Here is a 19,458-nt window from a genome sequence, read left to right as displayed (position 1 = left end):
GGCTCAACCCCATAGGGCAGGCTGGCCAGACCCCACCAACGCACGAATTCATACACAGGCCTCTAATATATATATATATATATATAGCTCCTGTTACCCTGGCCAGTTCGGCTCAGTAAATAGAGCATTAGTCTGCACAGGTCAAAGGCAGGTACATAGGTTACAGGCTCCTCTGGGCTGGGGCCCTAACTGGGGCTCTTGCTGGAGGCAACCAATCCATGTATTTCTCTCACATGGGATGTTTCTCCCTGTCTTTCCCTCTCTCTTCCACTTTCCCTAAGCATCAATGGAAAAATATCCTGGGGGAAGGATTAACAAAAAATTAAAAATGGGTAAAGGAAATTAATCATAGAAACAAATGATCAATCATGAAATCAAAGCAGATCATTTTGAAAACTCCAGAGACGTCAGAGTTGTCTACAAAGGCCATAGTTCTTTGTACCTCAAGGGACTGGCAAAGGTTTCAAAAGACTCTGAACCAAGCCACGCTGCCTGGGCTGAGATCCTGGCTCCCCCATTTATGGCCAGGTGACCTTTGACAAGTCAGAGTGTATTTTTGGAGGAAAATGTGCCTAACAGCCAGCCTGGTCCAGAGAAAGTACTCAATGGTAACTAATAACAATACCCGGCCTTTCCATACTCACAACGCTATGGTCAAAGAACACATGTTTTGTGGTCACCACTCCTACCCTTGACAAAGCTACCTCTAGCCGCCAGAACTCCCCTCTAGCCGCCAAGTCCATCAGCATTTACTGGAGCCTCCTCTCATTGGCCCTGTATCCACAGGGATCTAATCATCACCCTCCCCTACAGGCCTTGTTCCCACTCAAGACCACAATCCTTCCCTCAGCTCCAGCTCCGCCAGCGCCAGGCTGTCTGCACCTGTCACCTTCCTTCCCTTTTCTAGCAGGTTCAGCTCCCTCTGATCCCAGCACCTGTACAAGCAGATCCCCTTAGGTTTGTCTCCAGTGCCGAGGCCAGCTCCCACTGCATTGTCACTTCTTTCTCATCCCAGCATCCCCTGACTCCGTGATGGCTCACTTCCCCTAACACAGGGTCAGAACAGGAAGGACGGAATCATGAATTCCCCTTTCACTGACTGCTGCAAACTCATGCAGGTTTGAGAGATCTGCATTCCCGAGATCTGAGAAAATAGTGCCTGCAAGCAAGCAGATGGTTAGATTAAGGAAGATCAAAGGATTGAAGTATGAGGTCTATCAGGGCCTCAAGGCTCTCATCTGTCCACTCCCCAGCTATACACAAACCGGCCCTCAGTGAGCCATCCTGGAAGGGATTCCACAGGCAGCTTCAGACTAGCACCTCTTGGCGCTTTGTCACACACAGTTATTAGTCACCCTTAGGTCAGGTTGGGATCATGGTATTTTTAGCAAGCCTTTGGATGACTTTAGAACAAGGCTCACCCAAACCATAATGAAACATGTTATACATGGACACAGGCAATAGGGTAGTGAATACCTGGGAGGTGGTGGGAGGAGGGTGGGGTGGGGGGGGACTGGAGGGAAAATGGGAGATATCTGTAATACTATCAACAATAAAAATATATTAAAAAAATAACATAAAATAGGATTCTCTCTTATCGGAGAAACCAAGATGGCGGCATAGGTTAACGCTGGAGTTTGCTGCCTTGAACAACCAATCAAAAATACAACTAAAAGACGGAACGGACATCATCCAGAACCACAGGAAGGCTGGCTGAGTGGAAATTCTACAACTAGGAGGAAAGAGAATATCATACCCAGACTCAGAGGAGGCGCAGTGCTGAAGTGAAATACTAAGGTGCGGAGTGCGAGGTTGTTGTTTTCAATCGGGAGGGAGTTTCAGACTCTGAGCTCCAGATGCGGGCAAGTCTCTAGGGACCCAGACTCAAACGGGAGAAGCGGGACTGTCTGGCTTCGGTAGGAACTCAAAGGCAGCTTTCTCTCCGAGGTTTGCAGCGGTTGCTGGGACTCTATGAGGCAGAGCCCCTAGGGACGGAACTGAGAGCAGCCATAATTGCTCACTCCCCCCTGTAGACCCCTGGGGACCCGCCCCACCCAAGCCCTGCTCAGAGCCATTTGCCGGATAGCCTCAGGCAAATGCTAGATTAGCACCGCCCTAGAGATCCAGCACAGAAGCTCTCCCACTGCAGACACAGCTGACTCTCATAGCCAGTTAGCCTGGAGGTCAAATCACCCCCGGTATTGCCGACAACAATCAAGGCTTAACTACAACAAGACTGCGCACAAAGACCACTAGGGGTTGAACCAAGAAAGCATAAAAAATGCGGAGACAAAGAAACATGACAGAAATGGAGGATATAGAGCTAAAAACCGCAATTTTAAGGTCTTTCAATAATTTTCTAGAAACTTAATTTTCAATAAACATAGTGAGATCCTCAAGAAATCTAATGAGACCCTCAATGTTGTGATAAAGAACCAACTAGAAATTAAGCATACACTGACTGAAATAAAGAATATTATACAGACACCCAACAGCAGACCAGAGGAGCGCAAGAATCAAGTCAAAGATTCAAAATGCGAAGAAGCAAAAAACACCCAACTGGAAAAGCAAAATGAAAAAAGAATACGAAAATAGTGTAAGGAGCCTCTGGGACAGCTTCAAGCGTACCAACATCAGAATTATAGGGGTGCCAGAAGATGAGAGAGAGCAAGATATTGAAAACCTATTTGAAGAAATAATGACGGAAAACTTCCTCCACCTGGTGAAAGAAATAGACTTACAGGTCCAGGAAGCGCAGAGAACCCCAAACAAAAGGAATCCAAAGAGGACCACACCAAGACACATCATAATTAAAATGCCAAGAGCAAAAGACAAAGAGAGAATCTTAAAAGCAGCAAGAGAAAGAAACTCAGTTACCTACAAGGGAGTACCCATACGACTGTCAGCTGATTTCTCAACAGAAACTTTGCAGGCCAGAAGGGAATGGCAAGAAATATTCAAAGTGATGAATACCAAGAACCTACAACCAAGATTACTTTATCCAGCAAAGCTATCATTCAGAACTGAAGGTCAGATAAAGAGCTTCACAGATAAGGAAAAGCTAAAGGAGTTCATCACCACCAAACCAGGATTATATGAAATGCTGAAAGGTATCCTTGAAGAAGAGGAAGAAGAAGAAAAAGGTAAAGATACAAATTATGAACAACAAACATGCATCTATCAACAAGTGAATCTAAGAATCAAGTGAACAAATAATCTGGTGATCATAATAGAATCAGGGACATAGAAAGGGAATGGACTGACTATTCTTGGGGGGGGGGGGAGGAAGGGGTGTGGGAGATGCGGGAAGAGACTGGACAAAAATCGTGCACCTATGGATGAGGACAGTGGGTGGGGAGTGAGGGCGGAGGGTGGGGCGGGAACTGGGAGGAGGGGAGTTATGTGGGAAAAAAAGAGGAACAAATGTAATAATCTGAACAATAAAGATTTAATTAAAAAAATAACATAAAATAAAGGCTGGATATTTAAGGGAGGTCTTAGATCAACAAAAAAAACACACAAATGTGTTATAAAAAATAACCCAAAAAAAAGGACAAATGTAATACTTTCAACAATAAAGATTAAGAAAAAAAAAAGTATATGAAACAGCAAAACAAACAAACATATTTGAATAAAAGTTAGGATTCCCTTGGGAAGTGGGATCAAGGCCTACAGGAGCCTGGGCTCAGGAAACCAAGGCTCCTACCTCCTGTGCCCACATGATCCTGTCCCCGGGCTCACGTGGGACCCATTCCTAGGAGGTGGGTCTCTGAGGACACTCACCATCACCTTCTCACACACAGATATTCCCATTTCCAACCCCTCACGAGTTAGATCTGGGTATCCATATTTTTAGCAAGCATTTTGGTGACCTAGTATAAGGCTCCAAAAGGGTCAAAGAAATCATAATAAACCTCATGTGTATTTCTTTGTGTTTGGTTGTTGTTGTTGTTTTTTATTGATTTCAGAGAGGGAAAGATAGAAACATAAACGATGAGGGAGAATCATTGATCAGCTGCCTCCTGCATGCCCCCACTGAGGACAGAGCCCACAACTGGGGCATGTGCCTTGACCAGGAATTGAACCGTGACCCCTGGTTTATAGGTAAATGCTCAACCACTGAGCTACACCAGCCATCCTCCTAGTTCAGTTGTTTATAGATCATCCTGATAGTCAGTGTATATACAAGAATCAACCAATGAAGGCATAAATAAGTGTAACAACAAATCAATCTCTTTCCCTTCCTCTCTCTCTCTCTCAAGTCAATTTATAAAATTAATTAATGAATAAAGTCAAACCCCACAGGGAATATAGTAAATAATGGTATAACCACGTATGGTGTTGGGGGTACTATACTTATGGGGGAGTCACTTCGTAAGGTATATATAAATGTCTAACCACTATCCTGTACACGTGAAACTAATATAATGTCAACTGTAATTGAAAAATATAAATAAATAAAACCAAATTTGAGTTTGGATTCCCTTTCAAGGTGCAATGTCTCAGCCTGTCTCAGCTGGGTGTTCAGGAAGCCCCAGCCCAGGTCTTACCTCCCGCAGCCACGTGGTTCCACCTCCGGACTCATCCGAGCAGCCGGTCCTGGGACGGTCTGTAACTCTGGTCACTGAGTCCTTTCTCTCAGAAGGGCCCTTGAAGCCAGTCTGTCACCAGATGGTGTGGTCTGTGATGAGAGCTTGACCTGAATTTATATAAGAGGGTGGGACTATTAGGCCCTCCACCATGCCCAGCAGAGAAGGGTGGCTCCTCCTCTGCGAGGAAGGGGTGGGCCAGGGGGGAGGTGAGAGGAAGTTCAGAGATGCTGGTGGGAGGGCAGAGGGATCTCCTGTGATTCAGTCAGGCCAGATAAAGTCATAGGCATAACCTCATTTGCACATTTTTAATCCTCCCAGAGGCATTTAATCCCATCTTTCTTGCTGAGGAAACTGAAATCTGAACGGCTGGGGCCTGTTGCTTTTCTCACCCAGGAATGGGTGACTCGGGGCCCCCGTGTCACCCCCTCTTCAGGATGTGCCATCTCAGCGCCTACAGGACAAGGAACGGGAGGCTTTACCCTCCAGCTTCAGACGTCTGGGTCCAGCCCATCCCTTGCTCCCTGCGTCCTCACAATAAGCTGTGACCTGTTCCCGTGACGGCACAATCCCCCTCCCCAGATACGGGCAGCTTACAGACACAACTCCGAACCTGCCTGCCACACAGGAGAAACTGTGAAGTCCCAGCCAAGCAGACACTGTGCAGCTGCTGATGGGTGGTTCCAGTTACTTTGTTTTCATTCAGTTTTCCTTGAAGAGGGTTGTCTTTGACTTGTAATTTTTTTAATGTTTTTTTTTTTTTTAATGTGGAATGCATCACAGGATTTGCTGGACAGCCTTACGCAGGGGCCATGCAAATCTCTCTTCTCTGTATCATTCCAATTTAGCATATGTGCTGCCGAAGCCAATACTAAATATATTTTTATTGATTTCAGAGAGGACGGGAGAAACAGACAGAAACATCAATGATGAGAGAATCATCCACTGGCTGCCTCCTGCATGCCCCCACTGGGAACAGAGCCTGAAACCCGGGCATGTGCCCTGACCAGCAATCGAACCATGATCTCCTGGTTCATAGGTCTATGCTCAACCACTGAGCCATGCCAGCCGGGCTTGACATGTAATTTGAAAAGAGCTCCTTCTCTTTTCCTAGCAAACTCTTAAATTGTCGCAACTCAGAATGTACTAGTAATTCCCCCATTTGCTTCTCCACCTTCAAAAGCAATTCAAATGATTTTGAGACTTGTATTTCTAACCCCTTTGCAGCATCTTCAGCCTGCTCCCTCAGGGGCTCAGTGTGGCCTTTGAGCGACCTCCTGTGACTAACGGCACTTGCTCAGGGGCTGTGCCTGGTGGTGGAAGGAGAGACCCTGCACTGGGACACAGCAGGTCCAGGTCCTTCTCACAGAACAGGGCTCCTCACACAGGGGGTCCTCGTCTTGCTTTTTCCTCTGGCTCCTCTTGGATGGAAGCTGCTTAACAGTGTCAGTCATGTGGCATATTTGGGGGTTCCTGGAAGTACCTGTCAGGAGGCTGGGGACCAGGTAATTGCCTTTCGTGTTTCTGGGTAACTCTGATACCCCTTTCCCTCTCTCCACTCTTCCCCCCCCACCCCTACCCCCGCCCCCGCCCCCACATACACACATTGCATCCAGGTCACGCCCCCTCCCAGCCCTAGCACTGGCTGTGGTCAACCTGCACAAGGTTCTAAGGTTCTGGCTCTTTCCAGAGTCCTGCTCACCAAGGCTGTGAAGCACTCATGCCTGGCCTGGGTGTTGCTGCCAGGACCACCGACAGCACCTTCCTTCCCTGTGGAACACACTGGTGGTTCATCTGGAAGGTCAGAACCTGGCCTGGTTCCCCTTAAATTCCAGTAGGGAGTCTTTTCCTGGTGTTTTAATAGCGGCCAGGGGAAAGGGGAGGCCATGGCAGGGCACAGGAGGGAAGTGTGTAAAAGCTGAATTGTTAATTAAAAATTGAATTTATGGAAGCAAGGTGTGTAATTTTCAGAACATTCTGATGTATTGAAGGATCCTGGATAATTTGAAACACAAAGTACTGTACTCTTTTCAGCTAACAGCTAAGTAGAAAAGCTGCTAAACTTGAACTTCATTCCTGTGTTTTGCCTTATATATCTTCTTATATATTTTTTTAAATCCTCACCAGAGGATATTTTTCCATTGATTTTTTTTTAAGGGAGAGTGGAAGAGAGACAGAAAGACAGAGAAACATCAATGTGTGAGAAACACATCGATTGGTTGCCTCCTACATGGGCCCCGGGGAAGAGCCTGCAACTGAGGTATGTGCCCTTGACTGGGATTGAACCCGGGACCCTTCAGTCCGAAGGCCAACACTCTATCCAATGAGACAAACCAGCTAGGGCTGCATCTTCTTATAGATCCAATCATCTCCTTATCAATTCATTCATTGAGCCCTCCATTCAACAAACTTTACATGCTCACTTAAAACTTAATGATTAGAATCCTGGCCACAGAGACAATAGTCAGCGTCCATCCAGGGAGAAGAGACACAGAGAGCAATGCAGACTTTGCCTGTCTCAGTGTGGATGACCATTTGTCCAGGAGAGAGGAGGCGGCTTTGCTTCAGGACACAGATTCCTGCTGTCCAGACCTGTGCACTGAAGAGTGTCTGGCACCACCTGCTGGAAGACGTTTGAACAGAGGGACGGACAGTGCACTGATGGTGACAGCCAAAGTGACATAGGTGGTTACAATCAGCCGGACCAGTTTGGCTCAGAGGTTGAGGGTCAACTTATGAACCAGGAGGTCACATGCCTGGATTTGGGGCTCCATCCCAGTGTGTGTGTGTGTGTGGTGGTGGTGGTGGGGGGGGGGGGGGGGGAGTGCAGGAGACAGCCGACTAAGGTTTCTCTCTCACATCAAAGTTTCACTCTGTCTGCCTCTCCCTTCCATTCTCACGAAAATAAAAATAAAAAACATATTGAAAAAAAACAAAAATAAATAACAATGTGCTGATACAGGATGAAAGTGTGTGAAACACGGGCAGTTGCAGGATATGCAGGTTGCTGTCACTTGAAGACATACAAGGAGAATGTTCTCTATACAAACACATACATTAAATCACATCCATGTTTGCCCAAGCGAGCACCGGCCTTTCTCTCCGAGCACCGGGCGCGGAGCCTGGGCCTGTCACAGCCCCCGCCCCCCTCACGGTCCGCACCCACAGGCCGCCGTCGCCCCTCCCCTCCCCCCCAGCAGGGAAAGGAGAAACGATGCTGACTTTTAGGCAATTCCTTCCGTCTCTCTCTTTCTTTCTCTCTTTCTTTCTCTTTCTCTTTCCCTCCCTCCCTCCCTCCCTCCCTCCCTCCCTCCCTCCCTCCCTCCCTCCCTCCCTCCCTCCCTCCCTTCCTTCCTTCCTTCCTTCCTTCCTTCCTTCCTTCCTTCCTTCCTTCCTTCCTTCCTCTCTTTCTCTCTTTCTTTTTCTTTTCTTCCCTTTTTTAAAATCTTTATTGTGAAAAGTATTACATATGTCCCATTTTTCCTCACATGGACTCCTTAGGGCCCACCCCCACCCCTGACCCGTTCAAATTCTGTTCACAAGAGTGAACGGAAACTGGGGCCGTTTCGTGCCCTTTGACCCTTTGACCCTTTGACCCTTTGACCCTTTGACCCGGATGTGGAAGATCCTGGCTGTGCTGGGCGGAGAGAAGCTCACATCGCCACACTAGGCCGCCCGGAGACTGCTCAGCGCCGAGCGGAGACCGAGCAGAGTGGGTAGGTGAGCGGGGTCCCAGGCCGCGGGTGGGCGGGACACAAGGAAGGACCAGATGCGGGCGCGGCCCGGGAGGCCGAGGTGGGGGCGCGGCCCGGGAGGCCGAGGTGGGGGGCGCGGCCCGGGAGGCCGAGGTGGGGGCGCGGCCCGGCGACCCGCGCTGGCGCCTCCCCCCCCTCAAGGTGGGTGCCAGCGGCCATGGCGGAAACGGCCCTCCGAGCTCGGTGGGGGCCGCCGGCGGCCGCAGGTTCTCACTGGGTCTTTGGAACAGGGTCTCTGGCCGCCGAGTGGATACCTCAGCGGGTTCAGAGGGGAGGCCGGCGGGGAGGGGCAGTCCCAGCTGTGGCTGCGGGCGGGACTCGGCTTCTGCCGGCCCGTGGGCCACGGCCCGGGCAGCTGCGGCCAAGGCCCGGGCTCCTGGTGAGGACCTGCTGGTGCAGGCGCTTGGCTCACGGCCGTGCCGTTTTCTTTCTCCGCGGACTCCCTGTGTGAGGTGCTGTTCTTTAGAATATATTTGTTCATTTCAGAGAGGAAGCGGGGGAGAGAATCATTGATCGGCTGCCTCCCGCAGGCCCCCACTGGGGATTGAGCCGCAGCCCCGGCTCTGCCCGACCTCCTGGTCCACAGGCCGAAGCTCAGGCCCTGAGCCACACTGGCGGGGCTCTAGTTAAGGTTTTACACACGTGTGTGTAATTACTTATTTGAAGACGGAATATTTGAAGGGAACATATGCTCCCTTTTTACTCTGCAACAAACTGTGGAATTTGTTTTGGTGAAATCATGAGATATTCAGTGTTCCAAGGACTTCAAAGTGAATTTGTACATTAAATGCATTTTGTCAGTGTTGAGAAAAATCGACAGACCTACGATTAATTCATCCACATAAGGGTGATGCACCACCACGCGATTCTCCAAGAAGCAGCAGGCACTGACGGGTGAATGTGAAACCAGACCCCACAGCATCAGATCCCCGTGCAGAAGCCGGTCCAAAGTCCAGGTTGTTACCTGGACTTCTGATCCAACAGCTTAAATCAGAGGTCCCCACAGCCCCTCTTTGAGGTCCATTAATTTGCTAGTGGGGCTCACAGAACTCAGGCATTTACTTAGGTTTGCCACCTTTATTATAAAGGATACAGATGGCAAGCCAGGTGAAGAGGTACAAAGGGAGAGATCTGGAAATACATTGAGGGCAGGAGCTTCCATCCCTGTGGAACTGGAGTGTGCCACCCTTCTGGCATTTGCAGACACTCCTCAAATCTCCAACTGTTTGTACTGTTTTCACAGAAGTTAATCTCTAGCCCCCGCCTGACCTCCCAGAATTCGGTGGGTGGGGCCCAAAGTTCTAATCTCATCAGTTGGTCTTTTGGTGACCAAGCTACTGGGTGTCCATCTGGCCCCTTGCTGTCACATTATTGATATAAATTCAGATGTGCTCAAAGGGGGCTCCTAATAACTATCAAAATATACTCCTACCAATCACTCAGGAAATTTCAAGGGTTTTAGGAGCTCTGTGCCAGAAATGAAGGACAAAGGCTAAGTATATTTCATACAATAGAAATAAAAATACTATGCAGAAATTCTTCAGTTATGTGTCTCACTCTTATTGTTTAAAACCACAGGTTTCAAGAGGTTTATTTCTGTTTATGCTGACACAAAATTAAAAGGGAAGCTGAGTGTTATTTTCCTTGTTCTATGTGCTCCTGAAAGAAAAGGGGTTCAAAGAACCCATCCCAATGACACAGGTAGTCTGAGATCAGATTTAAAATCCGACCCACATAACATTGAAGCAGATGGAATTTTATTGCCTTCCTTGTCTTTTCTCAGTCTCAATTTATATTATTGTGGGAGATTTGGGTGTGGATGGGAAGTGGGAACACAGAACGTGATGGATTTGGAGTGGAGGAGAAAGGGAACCAGTTTGAAACAACTGTGAGGAGGAAAAGAGATGGAATGGATCTGAGAGCTTTGAGATGAATGGAAAGAGGTGACATTTAAAGAAAGGAGTAGAAGAAACTACCTAGAATAGAACAGAGAATCACAGAAATAGAATTTAAAAAAATTTTTTTAATCAATGAATATTTTAGGTACACATAAAAGGAGAGAAGCCCTAACTGGTTTGGCTCAGTGGATAGAGCGTCGGCCTGAGGACTGAAGGGTCCCAGGTTCGATTCTGGTCAAGGACATGTACCTTGGTTGCAGGCACATCCCCAGTGGGGGGTGTGCAGGAGGCAGCTGATCGATGTTTCTCTCATCGATGTTTCTTTCTTTCTTTTTTTAATTAAATCTTTATTGTTCAGATTATTACATTTGTTCCTCTCTTTTCCCCCCATAACTCCCCTCCTCCCAGTTCCCGCCCCACCCTCCGCCCTCACTCCCCACCCACTGTCCTCATCCATAGGTGCACGATTTTTGTCCAGTCTCTTCCCGCATCTCCCACACCCCTTCCCCCCCCAAGAATAGTCAGTCCATTCCCTTTCTATGTCCCTGATTCTATTATGATCACCAGATTATTTGTTCACTTGATTCTTAGATTCACTTGTTGATAGATGCATGTTTGTTGTTCATAATTTGTATCTTTACCTTTTTCTTCTTCTTCCTCTTCTTCAAGGATACCTTTCAGCATTTCATATAATCCTGGTTTGGTGGTGATGAACTCCTTTAGCTTTTCCTTATCTGTGAAGCTCTTTATCTGACCTTCAGTTCTGAATGATAGCTTTGCTGGATAAAGTAATCTTGGTTGTAGGTTCTTGGTATTCATCACTTTGAATATTTCTTGCCATTCCCTTCTGGCCTGCAAAGTTTCTGTTGAGAAATCAGCTGACAGTCGTATGGGTACTCCCTTGTAGGTAACTGAGTTTCTTTTTCTTGCTGCTTTTAAGATTCTCTCTTTGTCTTTTGCTCTTGGCATTTTAATTATGATGTGTCTTGGTGTGGTCCTCTTTGGATTCCTTTTGTTTGGGGTTCTCTGCACTTCCTGGACCTGTAAGTCTATTTCTTTCACCAGGTGGAGGAAGTTTTCTGTCATTATTTCTTCAAATAGATTTTCAATATCTTGCTCTCTCTCATCTTCTGGCACCCCTATAATTCGGATGTTGGTACGCTTGAAGCTGTCCCAGAGGCTCCTTACACTATCTTCGTATTTTCGTATTCTTTTTTCATTTTGCTTTTCCAGTTGGGTGTTTTTTGCTTCTTCGCATTTCGAATCTTTGACTTGATTCTTGCGCTCCTCTGGTCTGCTGTTGGGTGTCTGTATAATATTCTTTATTTCAGTCAGTGTATGCTTAATTTCTAGTTGGGTCTTTATCACAACATCAAGGGTCTCATTAGATTTCTTGTAGATCTCATTAAGTTTATCGGCAGTTTCTAGAAAATTATTGAAAGACCTTAAAAGTGTGGTTTTAAGCTCTATATCCTCCAATTCTGACATTTGCATCCTGTTTCTTTGTCTCCGCATTTTTTATGCTTTCTTGGTTCAACCCCTAGTGGTCTTTGTGCGCAGTCTTGTTGTAGTTAAGCCTTGATTGTTGTCGGCAATACCGGGGGTGATTTGACCTCCAGGCTAACTGGCTATGAGAGTCAGCTGTGTCTGCAGTGGGAGAGCTTCTGTGCTGGATCTCTAGGGCGGTGCTAATCTAGCGTTTGCCTGAGGCTATCCGGCAAATGGCTCTGCGCAGGGCTTGGGTGGGGCGGGTCCCCGGGGATCTACAGGGCTGGCGGAGCAAGCATTTATGGCTGCTCTCAGTTCCGTCCCTAGGGGCTCTGCCTCATAGAGTCCCAGCAACCGCTGCAAACCTCGGAGAGAAAGCTGCCTTTGAGTTCTGACCGAAGCCAGACAGTCCCGCTTCTCCCGTTTGAGTCTGGGTCCCTAGAGACTCGCCCGGATCTGGAGCTCAGAGTCTGAAACTCCCTCCCGATTGAAAACAACAACCGTGCCCTCCGCCGCCAGCCCGCTCTGCGTGCACTCCACACCTGAGTATTTCACTTCAGCACTGCGCCTCCTCTGAGTCTGGGTATGATATTCTCTTTCCTCCTAGTTGTAGAATTTCCACTCAGCCAGCCTTCCTGTGGTTCTGGATGATGTCCGTTCCGTCTTTTATGTGTACCCTTGAATTGATTGTTCGAGGCAGCAATCTCCGGCGTTAACCTATGCCGCCATCTTGGTTTCCGATATTTCTAACTTTCTATTCCTCTCCCACCCTTTTTAATTTTTTTTGTAAAAAAAAATTAAAAAAAATTCAAAAAGAAATCAAATATTTTTTACAAGAAGGATAGAGAATATTGTGAATCCAAGTGTGAAGAACCCAGGTACTATAATTATGAGCTTTTTTTTGTTGTTGTTAAAATATATTTTATTTATTTTTTACAGAGAGGAAGAGAGAGGGATAGAGAGTTAGAAACATCGATCAGCTGCCTCCTGCACACCCCCTGCTGGGGATGTGCTCACAACCCAGGTACATGCCCTTGACTGGAATCGAACCCGGGACCCTTCAGTCTGCAGACCGACACTCTATCCACTGAGCCAAACCGGTCAGGGCAATCATGAGCTTTTTAAATATATATATATTTTTTTTATTGATTTTACAGAGAAGAAGGGAGAGAGTAAGAAACATCGATGGGAGAGAAACATCAATCAGCTGCCTCCTGCACACCTCCCACTGGGGATGTGCCCGGATCCAAGGTACATGCCCTTGACCGGAATTGAACTTGGGACCTTTCAGTCCACAGGCCGACACTCTATCTACTGAGCCAAACCAGTTAGGGCTAATTATGAGCTTTTTGCCACTCCTTTTCTATAGTCCTACTAAATTCTTGCCATTTTTATGAAACAAATCCAAAGACATCACAGGATTTAACTTACACATTTTTCATTATATATATTTCTAAAAGAGACTTTACTTATAAACTTCTAATGCCATTCATTATCTCAACCTAATATAATCATCATTAATTTTTTTTTTTTTACCTACAGATATCCAACCTCCAAATTAAATTTTGTCTAAGTATTTTAAGGTGAAAGGAAATTAAGTTTATACATTGTACTTGGTTATTATGATCTTTACATGTACTTTAATTTCTGTATTTTTTCCTTCACAGGCTTTTTTATTTTCTTTTTACATTTGTGTCAAAAAACATGGTTGACTTTTCAGTAGTTTATCAGTCTGGATTTTACTAATTAGTTACTCAGTATATTAATAAAGGTTTACCAGAGATACAGAGCCAAGAGTATGAATCTAAAAAGACATTTATTAAAAAGTATTGCCTCAAAAAAAAAAAGTATTGCCTCAGCCCTAACCAGTTTGGCTCAGTGGATAGAGCATCAGCCTGCAGACTGCAGGGTCCCAGGTTCGATTCCAGTCAAGGGCATGTACCTTGGTTGCAGGTACATCCCCAGTGCGGGGTGTGCAGGAGGCAGCTGATGGATGTTTCTCATCGATGTTTCTAGTTCTCTGTCCCTTTCCCTTCCTCTTTGTAAAAAATTTAATAAAATATATTTTTTAAAAAAGTATTGCCTCAAAAGGTTGTGGAGCCTAAGATGTCCCATGATCTGTAGTCTGCAAACAGGAGACCCAGGGAAGACGGTGGTGTAGTTGGAAGGCCTGAGCGTCTGAGAACAGATTGTACCAATTCCAGTATGGGTCTGAAAGACTGAAAACTAGGTGCACTCAGAATAGTAGATGTGCTAGCTTATTAAGTCCAGCAGAGAGTGAATTCAGCCTTTCCTCAGTTTTTGGTCTCTGTAGGCCTTCAGTGGATTGGAAGATGTCCACTGACATTGGGTTGGGCTATCCGCTTAGCTCATCCATGGATTCAAATACTAATCTCTCCCAGAAATCTCCTCACAGTCACACCCAGAACAAGTGTTCCACCTGCTCTCTGCATCTCCTGTGCCCAATCAAGTTTAACACAATTACCCTTCACAGGTTTCTCCATCCTTTATATTTCCTGTAAATAGGTGGTTTGGATCTCTGTAGAGATTTAGGTTCGTTTTTCTGTCAAAACTTCTTTACAGATAGTATTATGTAGTCCCTTCAACAATTCTATGATATGTGTTTTTGTCACTCTTTTTTAAAAAAAAAATGTATTTTTTTTTATTGATGTCAGAGAGGAAGGGAGAGGGAGAGAGAGAGAGATAGAAACATCAACGATGAGAGAGAATCATTGATCGGCTGCCTCCTGCACACCCCACACTGGGGATCGAACCCACAACCTGGGCATGTGCCCTTGACTGGAATCAAACCTGGGACTCTTCAGTCCACAGGCTGACGTGCTATCCACTGAGCCAAACCAGGAAGGGCATCTTTTTCTGATAGTTGAGGCCAATGATAAATTTCCCTAGAACAGTTCATTCATTTAGAGTTGCAAAATAGATGATAGTCTTCACTGCTGACTCCTCCTTAAATATTGTCCCAGTAAATAATTTGGTTTACCAGAGATAGTTTTTTATATAGGAATGTAAGGAGTAATTGCTGATTGAACTGTTCTTTAAATGGCAATATCGTTCTGTCCACAGAAACCACATATCACTTAGATTGTGCTGAGTTTTTGACCATAAGGACTCCACAGCCCATGTTCAATTGGGGAAAAAGGCATTAAATACAGGCGAGAGTGACAGGAAGTCTAGGCATCGGCTGAAAACTGGGACTCTTTTTGGACTCTTCTCCATTGCACAGAGAGCAGACCTCAGCTTCTCACTTTTCCTCACATCTGGAGGATCACCCTGACTGAAGAGAGTGTCTTGGGTCAGATACCTTCACTGCACAATGGAGTCTGCAGCCTCCCTGGCCGAGCTCCAGGCAGAGGCCAGCTGCCCCATCTGCCTGGATTACCTGAGAGACCCAGTGACCATTGAATGTGGGCACACCTTCTGTCATTTCTGCATCCGCCAGCGCTGGGAAGATCTACCGGGCACCTTTCCATGTCCTGTCTGCTTCTATCACTGCCCTGACAAGAACTTAAAGAGGAACACCCAATTATGTCACATTATTGAAGTTGTTAAGCAGATTCCCACCACAGGGAACGAGAGGAAATTGCAGGAAGAAAAACCCCTGTGTGGGAAGCACAATGAAGTTTTAACACTTTTTTGTGACAGCGCCGAGGAGATGTTATGTCCTCATTGCAAGGTCCCCTTAGACCACCAGGATCAGTCCCTGATACCCATTGAGGAAGCTGCTAAGAGTTGCAGGAACAAGCTCAAAAGATACATTGGGGCGCTGTTGGTGGAGGTTGAAGATGCTGAAACGGAATATGAAAACCAAGTTGCAAAAGAATTTGAAGTGCAGAAAAAGGTGGAAAAATGGAGGAAAGAATTGCAGTATGAATGTAAAGAACTGAAGTGTTCCTTACAAATAGAGCATGATGTATTTAATGCTGGTCTACTTATAGAAGAGAAGGATGTTGAAGAAAAACTAACTGAAAATGGAAGGCAAATTTCAAACCATATGTTCATGCTAAATAATCTTTTAAGTGAAATAGCAGAGAAGTATTTACAGGCAGATGTGGATTTACTCACAGGTATTGAAGATATCCACAATAGGTATGAAAAGCTAGAGACCCCAGCAGTCTTTTCATATAAATTAAAGAAGGAGAGTTGCAATCTCCCCCCACATTATTTGGGCCTGTATAAAATGATCAGCACATTTCAGGTAGATTTGACACTGGATCCTGAAACTGCCCATCCAAGTCTCATTATCTCAAAAGATAGAAAAAGTGTGACATATAAGACACCAGATGGTCTTCCTAATCCCCAGGCACTTACTTCTTACCCAGCTGTCCTGAGTTCTGAGGGATTTGATGCTGGCAGGCACTTTTGGCAGGTAGAAGTAAGAGGCACAGGTGAATGGTCCTTAGGTGTGTGTAAAGAATCTTGTCTCATAAATAGTCTGATATCACCATCCCCAAGCAATAGCTGCAGGCACATTGATCTTTGCGCTAGTATATGTGGAACATGCCCTAGAGGACATATCATGCGGGTTGGTATTTTTCTGGACTATGAGTTAGGAGATGTTTCATTTTATAATTTGAATAACGGTTCATACTTGTATGGATTCAGTGGTAAGTTTAAAGAAAAACTTATGCCTTATTTCTCTAGTGCACCTTCGTCAAAATATCTTACATTCATTATCAGAGATGAATGATGAACAACTTGGAAATTTTGTATGTGGTTATTTTCTTCCCTTGTTATTGAAAGGAATGCTTGTATAAAGATTCTGATTACAGTTTTGATGTTTCTTGAAAGCATTCAGTATTTACCCTTCTCTTCTCCCTTTACCTCATGCCTGGGAAAACTAATGAGAAAGCCTTTGGTGCAGGTAGGAAGTTGCAATGAAGCAAGCCCCTGTAGTGCCAGTATGCTCTCACCAACGTAGCACCCAGTAACCGCCATAAACAATAAACTAGTATCTTTTCCCGTGCTCTCAGTCATTTTGGGACCTCCTCTGAGACCCACTTTACTTACCGCCAAAAACCTAATCTTGTGAGTAATAAACTTTTCATACTCTCCTGGTATGTGGTGAGTCATCATCAGTCTGAATATTTGAAACCAGTTTTGGATGGCTCCACCCTGACCATGCAATCTGGTCATAACCATTGGCATTGTGAACAGGATTTTTCAGATATGAAGCCCCCCACCAAGGTTTCCTCTGGCTTTGTGTTGTAACACTCTGGTTCCCTAGGCAAGGGTGTCCTTTCAGCTTTGTTCTGCATTTGCTGAGTTCTATGGAGTCTGTGTTATAGATTTAACTGACCTAAGTCAGAAGTTTCTATAAGAAACATATTCTACTTTTTATTATTTTCCATATAATTTTTTGGGAATTCTTGTCTTGCTTTTGTCTCCTGTTTTATAAACTTTTTATGTACAGGACTGAGCAAAAGCAGGTTGACAGTAGTGTTACAAATAATACAGTAATTAATAAAAAATAATATCAGAATAAACTTTTGTGTACTAACTGTAAATATACTTTTGTTTAAATATACTGATATATTTATTGATAAATATATAGAGGAATGGAGAGACACACAGAGAGGGAGAGAGACAGCGAGAGAAACATTGATGTGAGAGAGAAACATCCATCGGTTGCTTCCCATAGGTGCCACGACCAGGTATTGAACATGAAACCTATGTGCCATGACTGGGAATTGAACCTGCACCACTTTGGTATATGAGACAACTTTCAATAAACTGATTCACCTGGCCAGGGCTATAAACCTACTTTTTACCACCCCTGTATGACCTGTGTTACATTGAAACCCTTGGTTGGGCTCCAGCTGCCTGTTGTTGTGTCCAATAACGAAGGCAGGGTTGAGTCATCATATTAGGTGTTTATTGAAAAGGCTAGGCAACCAAGAAGACCGGGTGCTTACAAGCATCAAATCCTGCCTTCCAGCAAGATTCAGGGGACAGGATTATAAAGGGGAAGGGGCTGGGGTGAGGAATGTAGCTACATGCAGGCCGGGGAGGGAGGGGGGGTCCGCAGACTCAGCTCTTGTAATTAGTCATCAGGTAATTAGATGCTATTGATGAGATGTTTTGACTCCTGGTGGGTCAGCCTGACAATGCTTGTGGGTTCTGCTTGCTTGGTTCACAGCTGAGTCACCTCTCCAATCCCTTCACACAGGCCTTGAAGAGGAAACTTTGAGAAAAACTTAACCCCCTATTCACATAAGTATATGTGTTCTAAGAGTTAAAATAAATTTTTTTCAGGTTGATTCAGGTGCTTCATCTATCAGGTTATAGGTCCCCCCTATCACCTGCAAACGTCACATATTCATTTTTGACCTTATGTGAAATTGCCAACCTTTTAGAACATGCTTCTGTTTGGATGCCTGTATGTGTATTGTTTACAATGTTTGAAAATAAAGTTTACTATGCATATCTCTGTAGTATTTGTCTCTCCATAACTTGAAAAGATGTTCAGCAAAGCTTTCATGAGGTACAAAGTCTGCCTCCCATACAAAGATACCACACAACCAAGCTATGTTTTCTGGCCCTTTACAACAATAATGACCTTTTCTTCAGTGTCATGTAACACGTTCCTTATTTTCCTCTGAGTTGTCACCAAAGGACATTTCACATTCATTTTTCTACCAACATTTTCTGGAAAATATATGTCTTCTCCAGGGCTAATTTATCTTATTTGTAAAAGCCTTCGCTGTTAGGCTAGTAAATCCTATTTCTGTGAAGACAGAAATACTTTGAGGGGTAGAGGGGTTGGGGGCGGAGGGGGGGCGGGGGGGTTGGGACAGAATCCCAGTGGAATTGTTCCTTTAGGATAGGAAATTTTAAGAATTTATATCCTGGTCTTCTCTTAATACTATAACAAAAAGCAGTCTTGTACCTGAGCTTACAACTTGATTGAAACAGTTTTTAGTGATTTTATTAGTCATCTTACAGCAAAGTCCCTTGAATACTATTTCATTATTATTTACTAGAGGCCCAGTGCACAAAAATTTGTGCACTCGAGGGGGGGGGGGTCCCTCAGCCCTGCCTGTGCCCTCTCCCAATCTGGGACCCCTCGGGGGATGACCGCCTGCTGGCTTAGGCCTGCTCCCTAAGGGATTGGGCCTAAGATGGCAATCAGACATCCCTCTGGCAGCCCTCAGAGGATGTCCACTTGCCAGCGGGGAGAAGACCTAAGCTGCAGTCAGACATCCTTAGCGCTGCTGAGGAGGCAGGAGAGGCTCCCACCACACTGTTGAACTGGCAGCCATCAGCCTGGCTTGTGGCTGAGCAGAGCTCCCCCATGTGGGAGCTCACTGACTACCAGAGGGCAGCTTCTGCATTTAGCATCTGCCCCCTGGTGGTCAGTGTGTGTCATAGTGACCAGTCATTCCCAGTCTTTCTGCTGTTAGGGTCAATTTGCATATTACCCTTTTACTATATAGGATAGAGGTCTGGTGCACGGGTGGGGGCTGGCTGGTTTTCCCTGAAGGGTGCTCCGGGTCAGGGTGGGGGTCCTGCTTGGGTGCCTGGCCAGCCTGGGTGAGGGGCTGAGGGCTGTTTTCAGGCTGGCTGGCGACTGAAGCTCCCAGCCTCTCCTTTTTTTCTTTTTCTTTATTCTGGGATTTATTTACCTTCTATAATTGAAACTTCATTGCTGTCACTGGAGCTGAGAGCCGGCTCCAGCTCTGAGGCCATGGCCTGCTGAAAGCAGGTATC

At 45.6% G+C, this 19,458-nt stretch overlaps 1 protein-coding gene and 1 non-coding gene across 2 annotated transcripts; one reads left to right on the top strand and one right to left on the bottom strand.

The window, feature by feature from the left end:
- Positions 1-5,350: 5,350 nt before the first annotated feature.
- Positions 5,351-5,461, bottom strand: LOC132236265 (U6 spliceosomal RNA). The gene has a single exon (XR_009453221.1). It is a non-coding gene; the product is annotated as a U6 spliceosomal RNA (small nuclear RNA).
- A 9,359-nt stretch (positions 5,462-14,820) lies between these two features.
- On the top strand, positions 14,821-16,654 carry LOC132235430 (tripartite motif-containing protein 60-like). The gene has a single exon (XM_059697761.1). The coding sequence runs from the start codon at positions 15,065-15,067 to the stop codon at positions 16,436-16,438; it is 1,374 nt and encodes a 457-aa protein (XP_059553744.1). The 5' UTR covers positions 14,821-15,064; the 3' UTR covers positions 16,439-16,654.
- Positions 16,655-19,458: the final 2,804 nt, after the last annotated feature.

This window comes from Myotis daubentonii, chromosome 5, assembly GCF_963259705.1.
Source record: "Myotis daubentonii chromosome 5, mMyoDau2.1, whole genome shotgun sequence".
Taxonomy (NCBI): Eukaryota; Metazoa; Chordata; class Mammalia; order Chiroptera; family Vespertilionidae; genus Myotis; species Myotis daubentonii.
This window is presented reverse-complemented; position numbering and strand designations above follow the sequence as displayed.